Source organism: Ranitomeya variabilis, chromosome 1 (assembly GCF_051348905.1).
Source record: "Ranitomeya variabilis isolate aRanVar5 chromosome 1, aRanVar5.hap1, whole genome shotgun sequence".
NCBI classification, from domain to species: Eukaryota; Metazoa; Chordata; class Amphibia; order Anura; family Dendrobatidae; genus Ranitomeya; species Ranitomeya variabilis.
The window spans coordinates 925,005,554-925,022,971 of record NC_135232.1 but is presented as its reverse complement, the minus strand read 5'-3'; the positions used below and the strand labels follow the sequence as shown (position 1 = coordinate 925,022,971).

Sequence of the window (17,418 nt, the reverse complement as noted above, 5' to 3'; positions counted from 1 at the left end):
ACATCATGGGCCCAAAGTCACTGATTCCTTTGGATAACACCCTTTGGTGCCCACTTAGAAGCCCATGTAAGAGCAGTATTTATATTTTTGTAGCTGCCTCTGTGTATTACTATGGCCATCATTTCTGCTTATTACTAAACTTGTACAAAAAAATAAAATGTTCTGATTCTGAATAATAAGAAACCAAGTCTTGTAGAGAACACGATCACTGCTTCCCAGTACTGAGGCAGAGCAGACATCAGCCGGGCAGGACCGGACAGGACTAGGACTAGCGAGCCGTCAGCCCTGTACATATTGCGCATGTGCAGTACCATCCAGCATTCCCGTAGTCACAGAATAATACACTATAGACATGTACTATGTGGTTAAAAAACATACGGGACTCTACAGCAAGAAGGAAAAACGGCTTTCTGTGCTGCTAGAAAGGTGTCCTGCCCACAACAAAGATGTCGGGAATGGCGGAAGCGCAGTGTGCGGTCATGTGACGTGTGAGCTCTGGGGCAGGAGAGAGGAGGTCAGTGCGGGCTCACGATGTGAGGCGGGCGCTGCTGTGCAGGGTGCAGGCTGTAGGTAAGGAGGACGCACAGTGCGTGCCCTGGCTGATCGGTGTGACGTCCTTGCGGCCTCCATTACCGGAGCGACACACAGCTGTGTCCTCAGGGATCCTGACTGGAGTTGGGCTTACTCTCCCTTTCCCTGCAGTGGTGGTACCATGGACACATCTCTGACCCTACAGGGGTCGCACTCTTTAGGGTCCTAAGGCAATCTGTAAGCAATCTGTTACTCCACTACTGGAAAAAATGAACTTAAATTCTGTATGCAAATGAGGCTGAAGTGCTTTCAGTGTGATTGGAGCACTTGCCAAGCCTCTGTCTCCCTGATCAGGTTTTCTTTAGGCTACATTCACACATTCAGTGTTTTATATCAGCATTTGTAGCCAAAACCAGGAGTGGACCAATCAGAGGAAAAGTATAATAGAAACATATGCACCACTTCTGTATTCTTCCCCCACTCCTGGATTTAGCTTACAAATACTGATGGAAAATACTGAAAGCACCACTCCAGTGTTATTTTTTTTCTTGCACTGCTGGAGTGGTGTTATAAATGGAAGTCCCTGCCTCATACTCCCCTGCTGCCGACCTTCATCCATTTCCAGTATCTCTATGGTCAGTCTCCGGCAGAAAGTGATCTGTCGGCAGCGCCAGTGTTTCATGGAGCGGTGCTGATGTCACTTTTCACTACAAGTCTATGAGAGGCTCGTTCTGGCCCCCATAGACTTGCATTGAGAGCTTGTGCCATAGCTTCTGAGTTCTGCCCTCACAAGATGAGGGTGAGTATATGACGGGGGGGAAGGGGACCTTACATTTAAAGCACCACTCCAGCCATGAAAAAAAACAAAGCCGCTGGAGTGGTGCTTGAACGTGTGAACGTGGCCTTAGTGTTGCACATGTGATTATCACCTTTGTAGTACTAAGGAGAACCGGAAAACATGTTTGTGAGCCTTGGGGACTGGCGCTGAGGAGCACTGCTCTGTGACAGCAGCTGTTTGCAAGATGCACACCGTCCGGATTCTGCTCTATTGCCAACTGGAGCCTTCATCATGAAACAGCAAACAAGCGATGAGCATATTTCATCACGATCAACAGAACATTGAGAGAAGCAGGAAAAGTTGCGAGTTGGCACATAGCCACTAGTATGCAAATATATTTGCTATCGCGTGATGACAGCCACAGCAGAATCGGGACAGTGTGCACATTGCAGACAGCCATTACATAGAGTACTGGAACATTATATGAAGAGTCCAGAAAACCCTTTTAGTGTCAGTTAATACAGCCATTGTGTTAGTGATTATCAAAATAAGTCCACCAGTCTCATCAGGTCAAAGATCTATTTAATAATATGTGCCATTTGTATTGTGAAATGTGGTGACGGATCAGCTTTATTGTAAAATGACGTTGTATGAGCGCGTAGTCAGCCCGTACGTATATGACCCATCGCCTTTTTAGTGTGTGTGGCGTGTACACATAGAGAACAGGGAATAGCCTGCCCCTACCAAGATGGCCGAACGCTAACACAAATGCAAGAAGGAAATCTGAAATGGTGGCACGTATTGGCCATGCCCAGAGCACGCTGCTGCGGGGTACATGACAGGAGAGCCAGTTGCTTCTCTAAAAGATTATCTGATTATTCCCCATGTAATGTTCTTCTCTTTTCCATCTGTTTGTGGTAATTTGTCTCTGGTTCATTATCCATCCTATGTAGAGAAGGCTCCGCTGGTAGATGCCATGGCGTCCGTAGTAGATGAGGATGATGAGTGCGCACCATTGCTGCCATCCTCAGACCCAGGGTAAGTTCACGAAGCAATGGCGTTCCTAGTAGAGATGAGCGAATCTGATCTGGCCAGGGCTTATACAGCAAGCTATAGCGCCTACCGAATAAGCTGCAGAGGGACCCCGGATACATGGAGCGCTGCGGCTGATCAGCTGTCCGGCTCCGCAGCTGCATGTGTCGCGGCTGTGTGTTGGGCTCTCCATGCATGTATTGTGCTGGTCACACAGCCGCGACACATGCAGCTGCGGAGCCGGACAGCTGATCAGCCGGAGCGCTCCAGGAAGCCGGGTTCACTCTAAGCGCTATATACATTGCCGAATAAGAGTGAACCCGACAGGCTTTATTCTGCAAAAACCAGCAAAGCACAAAATACGGAGGACAAAAACACCAATGTGTGTATGAGATTTCTGAAATCGCATAGGCTTTGCTGGTTCTGTAAACTGCAGCTTAAAATGTGCATAAAAACCGCAGCAAAACCGCCCTGTGTGAACATAGCCTGAGACCCTTCAGGAATTGCGCCTTCTACTTGGTGTTCACTAGACGGTTTTTGTTAATGTCTCAGTATTATGGCGATGGACTCCTGTTTAGTTTTCTAAATCCATTTAAGAATAAAATGCCAATGTTTAATGAGGTGAAAACTCTTCAAAAAATGCTTACCGAAGGCTAAAAAATATCTAACTGCCGGGGCGACCATTGAGTCTTCACACTGACTTCTATTATAAAGTATGGCGCAGCTTCATAGAAGAACACCCTGAACAATGGTTCGTTCACTTCTTTTAAAGCTTTGGCGTTTTTGGAAACCTGAAGCTAATAATATTCTATATAAAGCTGGAATGTGTGATTTTTTTTCTTTCAATAGAAATCAATAGGAAGAGTCTTTTCTAGTTTTTAATTTTTTTCAGGAGGTTTTCACAACATACCTGGTCCTACAGACCCCTCAGGAAAACTCAGTGTGAACATTAGTTAAAATAAAGCACTGACACTATATTCTGGACCATATACCCTTAAGCTATGTGCACACGATGCAGATTCAGTGCAGATCTGCAGCGTTTTTTTTCTGCAGCAGAAACGCTGCAGAACTGCACTGTGATGTACATTATAATGTTCATCTATGGGGAAAAAAAAAAGCTGTGCACATGGCGCAGAAACGCTGCAGATTTCAAAGAAGTGCATGTCACTTCTTTTGTGCGTTTCTGCAGCGCTTCTGCACCCCTCCATTAATAGAAATCAGCAGTGGTAAAATCTGCACAAAAACTGCACAAAAAACGCATCAAAACCGGTCAAAAAACGCAGCTGCGGATTCTGCCAGGAGATGCAGATTTTGTGCAGAAAATTCTGCATCAATTCTGCATTGTGTGCACACAGCCTTATGGCTGTTTTCAGTCACAGTCCTCCATGTGTACTGAGACTGGGAAATAATAACATAATGTCACAAATACAAGCTTCCATAATAAGGCATATATAGAGATCCCAAAGTAGTATCCAGGAAAACCCATGGGAATATGAGAACGTTTGTTTTATTCTATATCCTATGACTTAAGCATCATTTTACATTATTTATTTATTTATTTTACAGATTCATTGTAGAAACACAACAGGAACATAAAAGCAGATGGCGGTCCATCCGAGTCATGTACCTCACCATGTTCCTCAGCAGTGTGGGCGAGTACTTCTTCCTAACTTTAATTTCTGGTTTGCTTTTGGTTTAAGAATACTATGGGCTAGGGGTGGGCAATTAATTTTCCCTGAGACCACATGACAGACCTTGACTGTTGTGGAGGGCCAAAGTAAATTCTGCTAATTATTATTATTAACAATAATAATAATAATATTTTATTTATTTAATTTTCTCACTTTTATGGAGTAGAATTGAAGGGGTTGTCCAGGTTTGAGGTTTGTGAAGAAAGTTTGCAGTTACTCTGTCACTCTCAGCCTCTCTATGTGACTGCAGACTTTTGAATCCTCAAGGCACCTGAACTGCTGAACTTTTTGACGATTTTGGAACTTATGCAGGAAGCAGCATGGCGGTCAAACTCCTCATAATGTTTGCCCAAAAGTGGTGAAAAGTACAACAAAAATGTACTCCAGCCATTGAATTGAGTAAATTTCTTGCAAGGCACGTAGCAGCTGGAGGAGGTGCACACCTCTTGATGAATTTACAACAAACTGTTCATCGAAAACTGGTCCACAAAACACAATTTTTAAACAGTTTTCTCTTTTTACGACTATACAAAAACAAATCCTCACGAATAAAAGCTGATCCTCCTCCTAAACTAGAGCAACTAAACCTACAGTGAGGCCAGCGCTCACCCCACACTGCACCCAGCCACGTGGCCCGGCGGGTCGCATGGTCAGTTTCCCAGAAGTCGTGGGTTAATGTTAATGAACAATAAACTTTGATATATTTCTTTTATGTATTGAATATGCACGCTCCATCTATATAGCTGTAGGTTTAGTTCTCTTTTTCCCTGAGCCCATATTATGTTGCTATCGTATACAGTCATGGCCGAAAGTGTTGGCACCTTAAAACTGGGAAAGTGTCTTGTGGACAGGTGAAACAAGAGAGAGCTTTTTGGTAAAGCACACCATTCTATTGTTTACCATACAATGGAATGAGGCGTAGAAAGAAAAGAACACAGTACTTCTAGTCAAATATGGTGGAGGTTCAAACATGTTTTGAGGTTGTTTTGCAGTCTCTGGCACTGGGTGCCTTGACTGTGTGTAGACCTGAAGATTACTAAAGGATTTTGGGTGACAATGTAGTGCCTAGAGTCAGAAAGCTGGGTTTGCGTCCTGGGTCTTTCAGCAGGGCAATAAGCCCAGACATACTTCAAGAATCACCCAGAAATGGATGTAAACAAAGCGCTGGAGAGTTCTGAAGTGGCCAGCAATGAGTCTAGATCTAAATCCCATTGAACACCTCTGGAGAGATCTTACAATTGCTGTTGGGAGAAGGCACCTTTCCAATATGAGAGACCTGGAGCAGTCTGCAAAAGAAGAGTGGTGCAAAATTCCAGCTGCGAGGTGTAAGAAGCTTGTTGATGATTATAGGAAGCAACTGATTGCAGTTATTTATTCCACAGGGTGTGCAACCAAAAATTTAGTTGAGGGTGCCAACAATTTTTTTGTCCAGCCCATTTCCACTTCTGGAATTCTGGTGGTGCACAAGTAGGATAACCAAATCCGTCAGCTGTGATGTAGAAATACTTGGCACTCGTATAGGTGTGTTCAAGAACTTAATATTTATTGAGTGAAGAAATTCCAGAAAAATGAGACGTTTCGGTCAATACCTGACCTTCATCCGTCTAATAACAAAAAATGCAGAAAGCCATAAACAAAAGAAACTGTAGAAAAACACCATAATTCAAATCATGTCATTTTTTGTTATTAGACTGATGAAGGTCAGGTATTGAATGAAATGGCTCATTTCTCCTTCGCCTCATTGGGGGACACAGACCATGGGTGTATGCTGCTGCCACCAGGAGGCTGACACTAAGTATTACAAAGAAAGTTCTCTCCTCCCCTGCAGTATACACCCCTCTGCTGGCTCCCAGCTAACCAGTTCTTGCTTAGTGTCCGTAGGAGGCACACGGACGGGTCTGCTATTCAGACCCAAAGAACTCTTTTTTTTCCGTTTTTTACTTTTTACTACGGTCGAATGGGGCGACGGATTCTTTCATGTTCCGATCTCCTCGAACCATCAACAGGCGAGCACGGGAGTTTTACCTCTCCGTATCCTCTCCTGTGACGTGGGAAGCCACTGCCTGAGCTGATTCTAGGGGCGACGGGCCCCTTCAAGGGCACCGATCTCCCCCCTCCCTTATCAGACGAGCACTGGAGTGTCACCTCCAGTATCCTCTTCTGCAGCCAGGCCTATTGCCGGACATTCAGCCCTGTCCACCAGGTTTTACCCTCGGCTGTACAGAGGCACCTTCCAGCGTGGCGTCCGAGCAGCCCCCACTGCATCACCACTGAAAAAGCGGATGATGGAAGGAGGCAGACGGTTCCTCTCCACCCCTCTTCTGCAGGGATGGTGGATGGAGGCTCCCCAACCCTGCATCGGCCTATCTACCCGGGCACAGCTCCTACCTGCAGCATCTGCCATGGTCCCCCTCCATATTGGGGTAAGTGCTCCGTGAGATTTGGGTGTTCCGACGGTCAGAGGAGGGCTCCATAGCGACTGGGTCCCCACAGAGCTTCGCGGCACTTTTCCCCTCAGTCTGCGGGTGCGCGCCGGCCGAAGCCATAACTTTAGTCCCCGGCTTCGGCCCTGTTTAGGCCGCAGCCCGGGAAGCCCCGCCCACCGCTTGCTCCCTTCTAGCGGCTCCGCCCCCCTATTCAGGCGCTTCTCGTTCCAGACGAGATCTCGGCGGCCATCTTCCTCCTCCTCCATTGCAGTCACTATTTCTTCTGGAGGGGGCTGTGGCCGGCGGTTTTTCAGCGCTGAAGTCAGCGCTATTCCAGTCGGGGGACTCAGAACCTGAGTAAGGTGAATCGGCCCCCCATCCCCGGCACGCATCCCGGCAGCATTAAGGGACTAGCTTTCCCTGTTTTTTTATATACTAAAGGCTGCAATTTTCTGGTGCTCCTGCACACTACAGAATGTATAATACAGTATGCAGGCTTGCACACGGAGAGCTGTGAGTTCCCAGCAACGAAGCTCTCATGACTCATTCCCTGGTGACTCATTCCCTGGTGACTCATTCCCTGGTGACTCATTCCCTGGTGACTCATTCCCTGGTGACTCATTCCCTGGTGACTCATTCCCTGGTGACTCATTCCCTGGTATTTGCTACTCTGCCTCGGTAGTCGCTGGGCCCATAGGTGCATCCCCAGCTTTCCATGCCTTTTTATTTAAACCCAGGACCAGCATTCCCTGGTCTTAAGGGTCCCCTAGTTTTAAAAGGGTCACATCCCCAGCATTCTCTGCTCTGCCAGAAGCCGGTCTCTTTTTCCTTAGTACTTAATCAGGCCAGTATGCCCTGGTCTTAAAGGCACAGGGCCAGTAGGCACTGGTCTTAAAGGCACATGGCAAGTGTGCCCTCGTCTTAAAGACACATGACCAGCATTCCTGGTCTTAAAGGAGCATGACCAGCTTTTTTTTTTTTTTTTGTTCTTAAAGGCACATTACCAGCTTTGCTGGTCTTTAAGGCACTTGTTCCTACATTCCTCTCATGACCAGTATTCCTGGTCTTAAAGGCACGTGACCAGCATGCCCTGGTCTTATAGACTCGTGACCAGTATTCCCTGGTCTTAAAGACACGTGTCCAGTATACCCTGGTCTTAAAAGCACATGACCAGTATGCCCTGGTCTTAAAGGCACGTGACCAGTATCCCCTGGTCTTAAACGCTATAATCAGTATGCCCCGGTCTTAAAGGCACATGACTAGTACGTCCTGGTTTTTCTAGGCCATGACCAGTATGCCCTGGTCTTAAGGGCACGTGACCAGTATCCCCTGGTCTTAAACGCAATAACCAGTATGCCCTGGTCTTAAAGGCACATAACTAGTACGTCCTGGTTTTCAAGGCACATGACCAGTATGCCCTGGTCTTAAAGGCACGTGACCAGTATCCCCTGGTCTTAAACGCAATATCCAGTATGCCCTGGTCTTAAAGGCACATGACTAGTACGTCCTGGTTTTCTAGGCACATGACCAGTATGCCCTGGTCTTAAAGGCTCATGTCCAGTACGCCCTGGCTTTTAAAGGCACACGACCAGTATGCCCAGGTCTTTAAGGCACGTGACCATTATGCCCTGGACTTAAAGGCTCAGGACCAGTACGCCCTGGCTTTTAAAGGCACACGACCAGTATGCCCAGGTCTTTAAGGCACGTGACCATTATGCCCTGGACTTAAAGGCTCAGGACCAGTACGCCCTGGTCTTAAACGCAAATGACCAGCATACCCTGGTTTTAAGGGCACATGACCATTATCTCCTGGATTTCAGCATGCCCTGCTTTTAAAGGCACATGAACAGTATTTCATCTTACAAAAGGCACAAGACCAGTATTCCCTGGTCTTAAAGGCTCATGGCCAGTAACCCCTAGCCTTAAAGGCGCATGACCAGTATTTTCTGGTCTTAAGGGCACATCATCTATCCTAAGCTGGTCACCCTAACTGAGCTCTGGAGCACTCACATGCTCCCTCTCCTACAATGGGAGCCGTCGGCTAGCAGGGGCCGCAAGTATTCTAGAAAAACGTACAGGTTCTAGAAAATCTCCATCAACATTTGACGGTGATGCACTGGAAGACCTCTAAGTAGGATACCATACCTGGTCGGAATTTTATGGGCGACGGGTCCCTTTAAGGGCTCCGATTTCCCCCCACACCTTCAACAGACGAGCACACGGAGTGTCGCCTCCATGTATCTTCTTCTGCATCCAGGTCTATCGCCACAACCTGCCCTGTCCACTCGGAAACCTCAATTCTGGGGATGTACTGAGGCACACATTTGTGGCGTCCCAACAAGGAGGTTTTTCCCCCCTTTGTATCAGATGCAAGAAAGTGGACGATTCCTCTCCACTTCCCTGTTAAGAGATGGTGGATCGAGGTTTTTTATTTTTTATTTATTTTTTATTTTTTTCCTTATTTTCTTCTCTGCACGATGGCAGAGACCTGCTGGTTACAGTCCCGCATTCTGTCACTTGACAGACTCGCCGGGCAGAATTTCTTGCGGTATTCCTACCAGTATCCTGGCCGGTGTATCATCAATTAAGATTCCACAGACGGTCGGATAGCAGGTCTAGTTAGTTCCGTCCTGTGGTTTCGGGTTTAGCGCTCTACCCTTCCTTAGCCGCCACATGGGTTGCTTGACCAAAGGGAGAGAATGAAAGTCTCCGGGTCCCAGACCTTATCTACTTCGTTCCACAGTATAGCTGGCCAATCAAATCTTCTGAGCGGGAGACTAGCAAGGGATCGTATCTCTTCTTCAAGCTCAACCAGCAGTGGAAGCATTGGCCAGGACAGTCTAGATCTAAGGGATCTTGGTTCCAAAATGGAGGGAATGAAAAGTATCTCCATTTCTGGACCCCAAACTTCTAACAACCTTTGACAGGGCCCTCTCTTTTTTCGGATGGAGTTCCTCCGCTCAGCCACTATTTCAACAGAGAAACGTGGTTGTTTTCTGGCATCCATCGTCATTCGGGATTCTTCCCTCACATACCTATTTCTCTACTATAATCTCTTCGCCTTTCCATTCGCGAACAGTATTTTCACGACCTGGCCCCTTCTGCCTGGCTACCACACCAGAGTGGTCGCAAGGGTCATGACGGTTGTCATGCGCTTCTTGCACCTTAGAAACATGGTCGTCCTGCCCTCCTCGGTCGACTCTCTAGCCGCTCTACAAGGACTATGCTAAGTCGTCTATATCACTTGCAATACCCTCTCTCTTGGGCTAGCAGCTAAACTTAGACAAGTTTTTTCCTCATTCCCAGCCCAGCAGATCCTCTTTGTCGATGATCCTGCACAAGAAGGATGGTAATTCTCTCTCTCGAGTCAAGGTCGTGGCCCTTCAACACGGAGCTTGTGCACTTGATCACTCATTCCCTCGGTTCATTCAATTAGCTAGGAGGGTTCTGAGCAATAAGATGAAAACGGAAGTAGTTTTCTTTTGCTCCGCTCGTTTTCAGCAAGTCAATCAGGCTTTCAAAAGGTAGTTTCTAAGCTCCTTCCTCATCTAGAGCCTTCTTCTGGTCCAATGGTTATTAGGGATACCAATGCCCGTCTTCTTCTCCCGATCATTTCTCTGGGGATCTGAACAGTACGGCCAATCCCACAGCAGGTCCACTGCCCTTAGGCGGGTCAACCATCCGTCTTCAATTTGGATAATGCCACGGCTGTGCCATACGTCAATCATCTCGCAGGTACCCACAGTCAAGCGCCATGGCCGAGGTACCTCGCACTCTCTGATGGGCCGAGATCTATCATTCGGTGATCTCAACAGTACATGTCCCTGGAGTAGAACACTGGGCGGCTGACATATTCAGCCGTCAAGGTTTTTCATGGTTTGGCTGCAAGATCCAAGTCCATCGCAGTGCATACTCCGTTTCTTCCACGGTACCAATTTCCATAACTCCTCTTCCACTACGTCTGAGACCTTTTTGGAAGCGGAAAAGGCCCCCAGTGATCCTGGGAGACCCGTACTGACCATGTCAGGTTTTCTCGCTTGCGGTACTAGTATTTCTCCGTCTTATTTTGGCAAAATTGGAAATATGGACCTTCTCGCAGGGAGTCTCCACCTGTAGTTCTTCCCTACCGCGTACCGTTAGATCTGGGGGACCTTAATGGTCCTGGGGATCTTACAGTACACTCCTTTTTCGATCCAGAAAGACTTTACGATAAGGGAACGTCACTCCCCTTTCTTCTATGTGTTCTTGTCATCCTGATGAGTCTTCAGAGCTTCCCACTCTGTTCCTTTCAGTCTTTTTTCCTTATTACCATCTATGCATCGTTGCCCTCAAGCCATCCCATTCCCTCGTTGCCAAGGTGGTTTTGTATTCCCACTGTTGCAGGGGCATCGTCCTCTCATCTTTCGGCTCCAGTCCACACAACGGAATGGGTTCTCCATAATCTGGAAGAAGTGAGTGCTCCAAGTGGGTACGTATCGAGGACGGCGTCCTTCCAAAGGTTGGACACTTTGCTTGGGCTTCTCGATGGTAAGTAGGCTTCCCGATGGTCACAGGAAGGGTTTAGCCGGGTTCATCGGCCACGTTAGCCTGGTGGATTCTTTTCACCATCCAGGAGTCCTTCCGTGCTAGATGTCAGCCTATCTCCCTGTCTCAGGTCCGCATGCATTCTTGAAGCACTATAATTCACACACTTCCTCAGATGTGAGTCTGGGCAGGCGGACTTTGCAGGCCGCCTTGGCGCACTTGTAAGTAGCGGTTACACGGCCTGATCTGATGTTGTCCCCACCCAGGGACTGCTTTGGGACGTCCCATGGTCTGTGTCCCCCAATGAGGCGAAGGAGAAATAGGGATTTTTGTGTACTTACCGTAAAATCCTTTTCTCCGAGCCATTCATTGGGGGACACAGCTCCCTCCCTATTATTAGTTGTATTTGTTTTTATCATTTGATATGTTATACTCTCATATATAATGTGACATGCTATACGCTTATATGTTATTGATCTCCTACTGCTTTTGCACCGAACTGGTTAGCTGGGAGCCAGCAGAGGGGTGTATACTGCAGGGGAGGAGCTAACTTTCTTTGTAATACTTAGTGTCAGCCTCCTGGTGGCAGCAGCATACACCCATGGTCTGTGTCCCCCAATGAATGGCTCGGAGAAAAGGATTTTACGGTAAGTACACAAAAATCCCTATTTTTCTAGAATTTCTTCACTCAATAAATAAGTTCTTGAACACACCTATACGAGTGCCAAGTATTTCTACATCACATTTGGGGGGTTTTGTGTGAAATTATTTTCAGTTTCCCGTTTTTTTTTTCCTTTTTTTTGTTCCAATTCACTAAAGGAAAACCAGTGTAGCTAGAGGAAACCCACAAAATATGGGGAGAACAACATACAAACTCCTTGCAGATGTTGTCCTCTGTGGGATTTGAACCCAGGACCCCAGTGCTGCGAAACTACAGTGCTATTATTAACATGATATTTTTTTCCCCAGGATTTTCAATTGTGGTGACTTCAATTTGGCCGTATCTTGAAAAGGTGAGTGTCGTTGGTCGGTAGGAAACATGCTGCCAGCAAATTATGAAAGTAACAAGGCACCAGGGAGTAAAACAAAAGAAAGTTCCAATGGGGCAGTTTTTGCCCTATACAGTCACAATGTATTTTTTTTTAATGAGATTTTTCAAAAATGCTATAAAACCTGTTAATTTTTACTGTGTTAAATGTGATCATGGTTTAATTTCTGTGACCTACGAGCCCATGTACACAGCTTAGGTGACTCTGCTGACAGGTGGACAACCTTTTTAACCCCCTTTGGCTGCAGTGATGCCAGACAAGGTCACTGTAGACTAAGGTTTGACACCACCAGCCCACAAAAGACAATGGGTGGTCTGTTATTTGCCATAAATATGTTATATTTTTTATTTGGTGGTCCTGCTTTTCTTCTACTCCTGTGCCTCTCCATTCCTCTTGTCTGTATATACGATAAATCTTATATTTTTAGTCAGGTGAGCAAGAGGATATCAGATGGAGAAGAGTTTAGAACCACGCCCACTTGGCTACATTATAATATTTATATAATGAGAAGAGGGGGCCATATCTCACAAATGAAGAGGAGCAGTAACAAAATGGAAACAACTCCAGGTTCAGGAGAGCAGCATCATTTACACCATATAAAAACATTACTTCTTTATGGCATGTGATCGGCCCCCTTTAAGAGGTTAAAGAGATTTTTGGGAGACTGACATTTTATACTACAGCTATTAAATACCGTATGTATTATATGATCTAATGGAGATTGGAGTCTCATAGGTGGATATGTCATAAATCAATATTAATCGTCAGAATGTGCTTCTAAGTAATAACTACCTAAATGTGTTAGTGTTATCAACAGATACATTATAGAATGTTCCTCTATATTTAGTTAAAATCTAAACTTACAGGGAATGTATTGTCAGGAAATTATCTATTCTGATATCAAGACTTCATATTTTTTCCATGGCATTATCTTTAAAAATAACAAAACGTAATCTTTCTGGCTCCCGAGTCTTCTAATAAGCAGCACTTCTCAGCAGTGATCACATTATTTCCACAGCCTGGAGAACATTGAACGCCATCATCTTTACTATAAAGCTGGAGGCAGATAATATATGATCCACTATTGACAATAAGTGATGGATCATGGCCAGAAAATAGAATATATACATCAGCAAAAAATGATCTGTTTCAGTAACTGGTTTTAGGGGAAAATCTATGTGATAATAGTCTTTCTTCTACTTTTATTAACCTATCCTCCAATCCTTTAATTTAGATTGACCCAAGTGCTAATACAAGCTTTCTTGGCTGGGTAATAGCATCCTACAGTTTGGGACAGATGGTTGCATCTCCTTTGTTTGGTTTGTGGTCTAACCACAGGCCAAGAAGAGAACCTCTGGTGGTCTCCATATCTATACTGGTAGCTGCTAGCTGCCTTTACACCTATGTGCACGTTCCGGCCTCACACAACAAGTATTACATGCTCATTGCTCGAGCATTGGTTGGTTTTGGATCAGGTATGTTATTCTAAAGTTTTTGTAAATTTACAAAAGTTGTTACACGTTACAAAGGAGAATGAGTGCTAATCTGATCTGTAGATGTGGGATCTGTTGTGCTCTTACACTTACTTACAACATATGAAAAATCGTTCTGTTTCTCTCAGCCAAGAGTCGCACGAGTGTTCTCTGTATGCGGATCCGTGTATTATGTGTTTGCAATGCGATGATGCGATTTTTCTCGCACCTATGTATCCATATGGCATCCATATGGATTTACATTTCTCACTGCTTTTACCCAATGAATTTAAAGGGAACCTGTCACCCCCCCCCCCCCCAGTCGTTTCAAACTAAAAGAGCCACCTTGTGCAGCAGTAATGCTGCATTCTGACAAGGTGGCTCTTTTAGTTCTGGGTGCTGTAACTCGAGAAATAATCAGTTTTTTAATTTGTCAGAAATACCTGGTCTTCAGTCAAGGAGGCCGGTGTTTCCCCCCTGCTTTAGACGCCACACAGCTGTCACTCACATCTTCTTGGCGCCCCCTCCTCACCGCTGTTTTGAAAGTAGCCGGCGCCTGCGCTCTTATCCCCTGCCTGGTGCAGGCGCAGTGAGCGCTGCCCGTCCGTCCTCATATGCAGTCTCGGTGACTGCGCCTGCACGGCCGCCCTGCTTGTAATTCCCAGCCCAGCAATGTGAATAAATCATAAGTCACTGCGGGGCTGGGAATCAAAAGCAGGGCGGCCATGCAGGCGCAGTCTCCGAGACTGCATATGAGGACGGACGGGCAGCGCTCACTGCGCCTGCACCAGGCAGGGGATAAGAGCGCAGGCGCCGGCTACTTTCAAAACAGCGGTGAGGAGGAGCCGGCGCCAAGAAGATGTGAGTGACAGCTGTGTGGCGTCTAAAGCAGGGGGGAAACGCCGGCCTCCTTGACTGAAGACCAGGTATTTCTGATAAATTAAAAAACTGATTATTTCTCGAGTTACAGCACCCAGAACTAAAAGAGCCACCTTGTCAGAATGCAGCATTACTGCTGCACAAGGTGGCTCTTTTAGTTTGAAACGACTGGGGGGGGGTTAACACTGATCCGAGTGCTATGTGATGTTTTCTCGCATTGCACTCGTCTGTATTATACACTAGTGTGACTCCGGCCTTAAATTGCAGATATGGGGTTAATCTGCAGGATAGTAATGTTCTGACACTGTGCAGCATCCCGCCGCCGGGAAGAAATGAACTTTATTCCTCATTGCAGCATTCAGCTTCCAGTCACCGTCCTGTGTATGGAGAGCAGCGGCGGTAACCACATCTTCTCACTGACTGACAGCGGCTCAGCATTGTAGTCAGCTGTCAATCAGTGTCGGGGCGCGATTACAGGCGCTGCTCTAACACAGCGCGGTGACAGAGCCCTTGCCGGCGGCGCCCCTATGACTGGAAGCTGAACAGTGCCAGGAGGAATAAAATTAATTTCCTCCCTGCAGCGGGGCTCTCAGTGCGGGCGCTGCACGGTGTCTGTAGGTTAATAGTATTATTTTACATTACAGATTCCCTCTAACTCTACGTTCACATTTGCGTTGTGCGCCGCAGCGTCGGCGCCGCAGCGCACAACGCAAACAAAAACGCAGCAAAACGCATGCACAACGCTGCGTTTTGCGCCGCATGCGTCCTTTTTTTAATTGATTTTGGACGCAGCAAAAATGCAACTTGCTGCGTCCTCTGCGCCCGGACGCGGGCGCCGCAGCGACGCATGCGGCGCAAAACGCAAGTGCGACGCATGTCCATGCGCCCCCATGTTAAATATAGGGGCGCATGACGCATGCGGCGCCACTGCGGCGCCCGCCGCTAATGTGAACGTAGCCTAAGTTGGGTTGACATATTGCACCTGCAGTGTCTTGTCCTTTGTATTTATTTATTTATTTATTTTTCCGAAGACTTCTGAAAATCACAGCAAAGCGGAGCAACTAAGTCCCCAAAATGAGTATTTGGTGTGTTTTTCCGCCTTGTATTTTTGTGCACAAAAAATGAAGCATCTTCCCATTTTATCAAAGTGGATGGGATTTATATGAATCTGATGCCCACTATGTGTGTGTGTGTGTTTTTTTTGTTTTTTAACACTGTGGAAACTGACCTGCGGTGCAAATTTGAAATCTGCAACATGTCTATGTCTCTTGCAGTAAATAAGCGTTTAGAAAAAACTCTCAGTAAACATGAGATTTATCCCATACACTTTGCTGGAAATGTAGTGTGCTAACTTTTGTTACACAGAAATACACAGCAGAAAAAAAACGCACCAAATAATAATTGAGGGAAATTGGCCTTGTGGTCCTTTTACACAGTCCAAGCGGTGGTTATGAGTCACGCAAAAATGGCCCTCATTACACTTCGGCCATATTCCGTCATCGTGTATCACTGAGGGAGCAGTGACTGGCTGCAGGTACCCGGACACAGCCTCGTCCGCATATATGAGGTTGTTGTGCTCAGGTAAGGAGGTCTGCGTCCAGTCCGTACTCTGGCTGTGATACACGGATGTCTGAATTTAGCTTTAAGTTATGTGCCCACGTTGCCGAAATGCTGTGGAAATGTCCGCAGCATTTCCGCAACTCCCTGCCGCAGGTAAAACGCATGCGGAATTCGCTTGCGTTTTTCCGCAAAACACAAGTGTTTTGTAAGTGTTTTTAGCTTGCAGAATGCTTACGCTTTTCCAAACGATTTGAAGCATCGCTTGGAAAAGTGATTGACATGTTGGTCACACTTGTCAAGCATAGTGGTTGACAAGCGTGACCAACTTTTTACTATTGATGCTGCCTATGAAGCATCAATAGTAAAAGAATGTAAAAAAAAATATATGGTTATTCTCACCTTCCGACGGCCCCTGATCCCCTCAGCGGCTCTCCCGGTACGTTCCGTTCCCAGGGATGCTTTGCGCGAAGGACCTGAGATGACATCTCAGGTGATTCACGCAATGCATAGCTGGGAACAGAACCCGCCGCGTGCACCGCAGAGAGCCGGGAGGACTCCGGGGGCCATCAGAAGGTAAGTATATCCCTATTTTTTATTTTAATTCTTTTTTTTTTTTTTATATACAAGAATGTGGATCCCAGGGTCTGGAGGAGAGTCTCCTCTCCTCCCGACCCTGGGTACCATCTGCACATGAAGTGCTCACTTTACGCAGGGTAGGCATAGCCACATGCGAAAAGTGAGCATTTCAATGCAATCCTATGGCGGCGGAATTGGCGCAATTCCGCAGAAATAATGAACATGCTGCGGATTTTACTGCTATGCGATTCCGCAGCGGGAAAATCCGCAGCATGGGCACAGCAACTGCGGAATCCCATAGGATTGCATGGGAATGCTTTTTTTAAGCGTTTCCTCTGCAGCAGAAACGCATAAGAAACGCAACGTGGGCACACAGACTTACACTTATAATGCCATACCTTTTACACATTTTTTCATGTTACATTCACAAAATTAAAATTCTAATAAAAACCATTTATGTGATATACCAACACAAGTATTTGTGAAGTGTGAAGGAAATGACTACATGGCTTTCTGTAACAGGCTGGGGGGTGGAACCACTGTGCTGTGGCCCAAGGAATGCGTGGAGGGGTGTAACTGGGTGCCTCACCAAGTCCAACCTTGGATACACAGCAGCGGACGATACCGTGATCCGAGGAGGGATGAAAGAGTTGGGAGCAGGTTCTACACCAGGACTGACCTCTGGTGGATGGCAGCTGACCCCCAAGGGACTGGAGCCAGGGATGGCGGACTGGGCAAGTCCTGACAGGCACAGCTGGTACAGTGGCTGGCACTGACGGACACAACAGATATCCTTGTAAGCAAGCGTGTTAGAACATACAAACAACGTTGCTCAGGCACCTCCATGACTGCTGAAGGCAATTGGTTACTCAGGATTTTATTTAGGTATATCAGACTACA

At 46.5% G+C, this 17,418-nt stretch overlaps 1 protein-coding gene across 2 annotated transcripts in view; it reads left to right on the top strand.

Moving 5' to 3' along the window:
• Positions 1-430: 430 nt before the first annotated feature.
• The window catches only part of MFSD8 (major facilitator superfamily domain containing 8), a 29,173-nt gene continuing 12,185 nt past the window's right edge, over positions 431-17,418 (top strand). The window contains exons 1-5 of one of the 2 annotated variants that reach the window (XM_077279111.1): positions 431-570; positions 2,263-2,347; positions 3,908-3,993; positions 11,952-11,995; positions 13,266-13,506. In XM_077279111.1, coding sequence (XP_077135226.1) covers positions 2,286-2,347; positions 3,908-3,993; positions 11,952-11,995; positions 13,266-13,506 — 433 coding nt within the window. In that variant the 5' untranslated portion in view covers positions 431-570; positions 2,263-2,285. Of the gene's footprint in view, positions 769-2,262; positions 2,348-3,907; positions 3,994-11,951; positions 11,996-13,265; positions 13,507-17,418 lie in introns of both variants that reach the window. The other variant, XM_077279112.1, reaches the window with a different exon arrangement.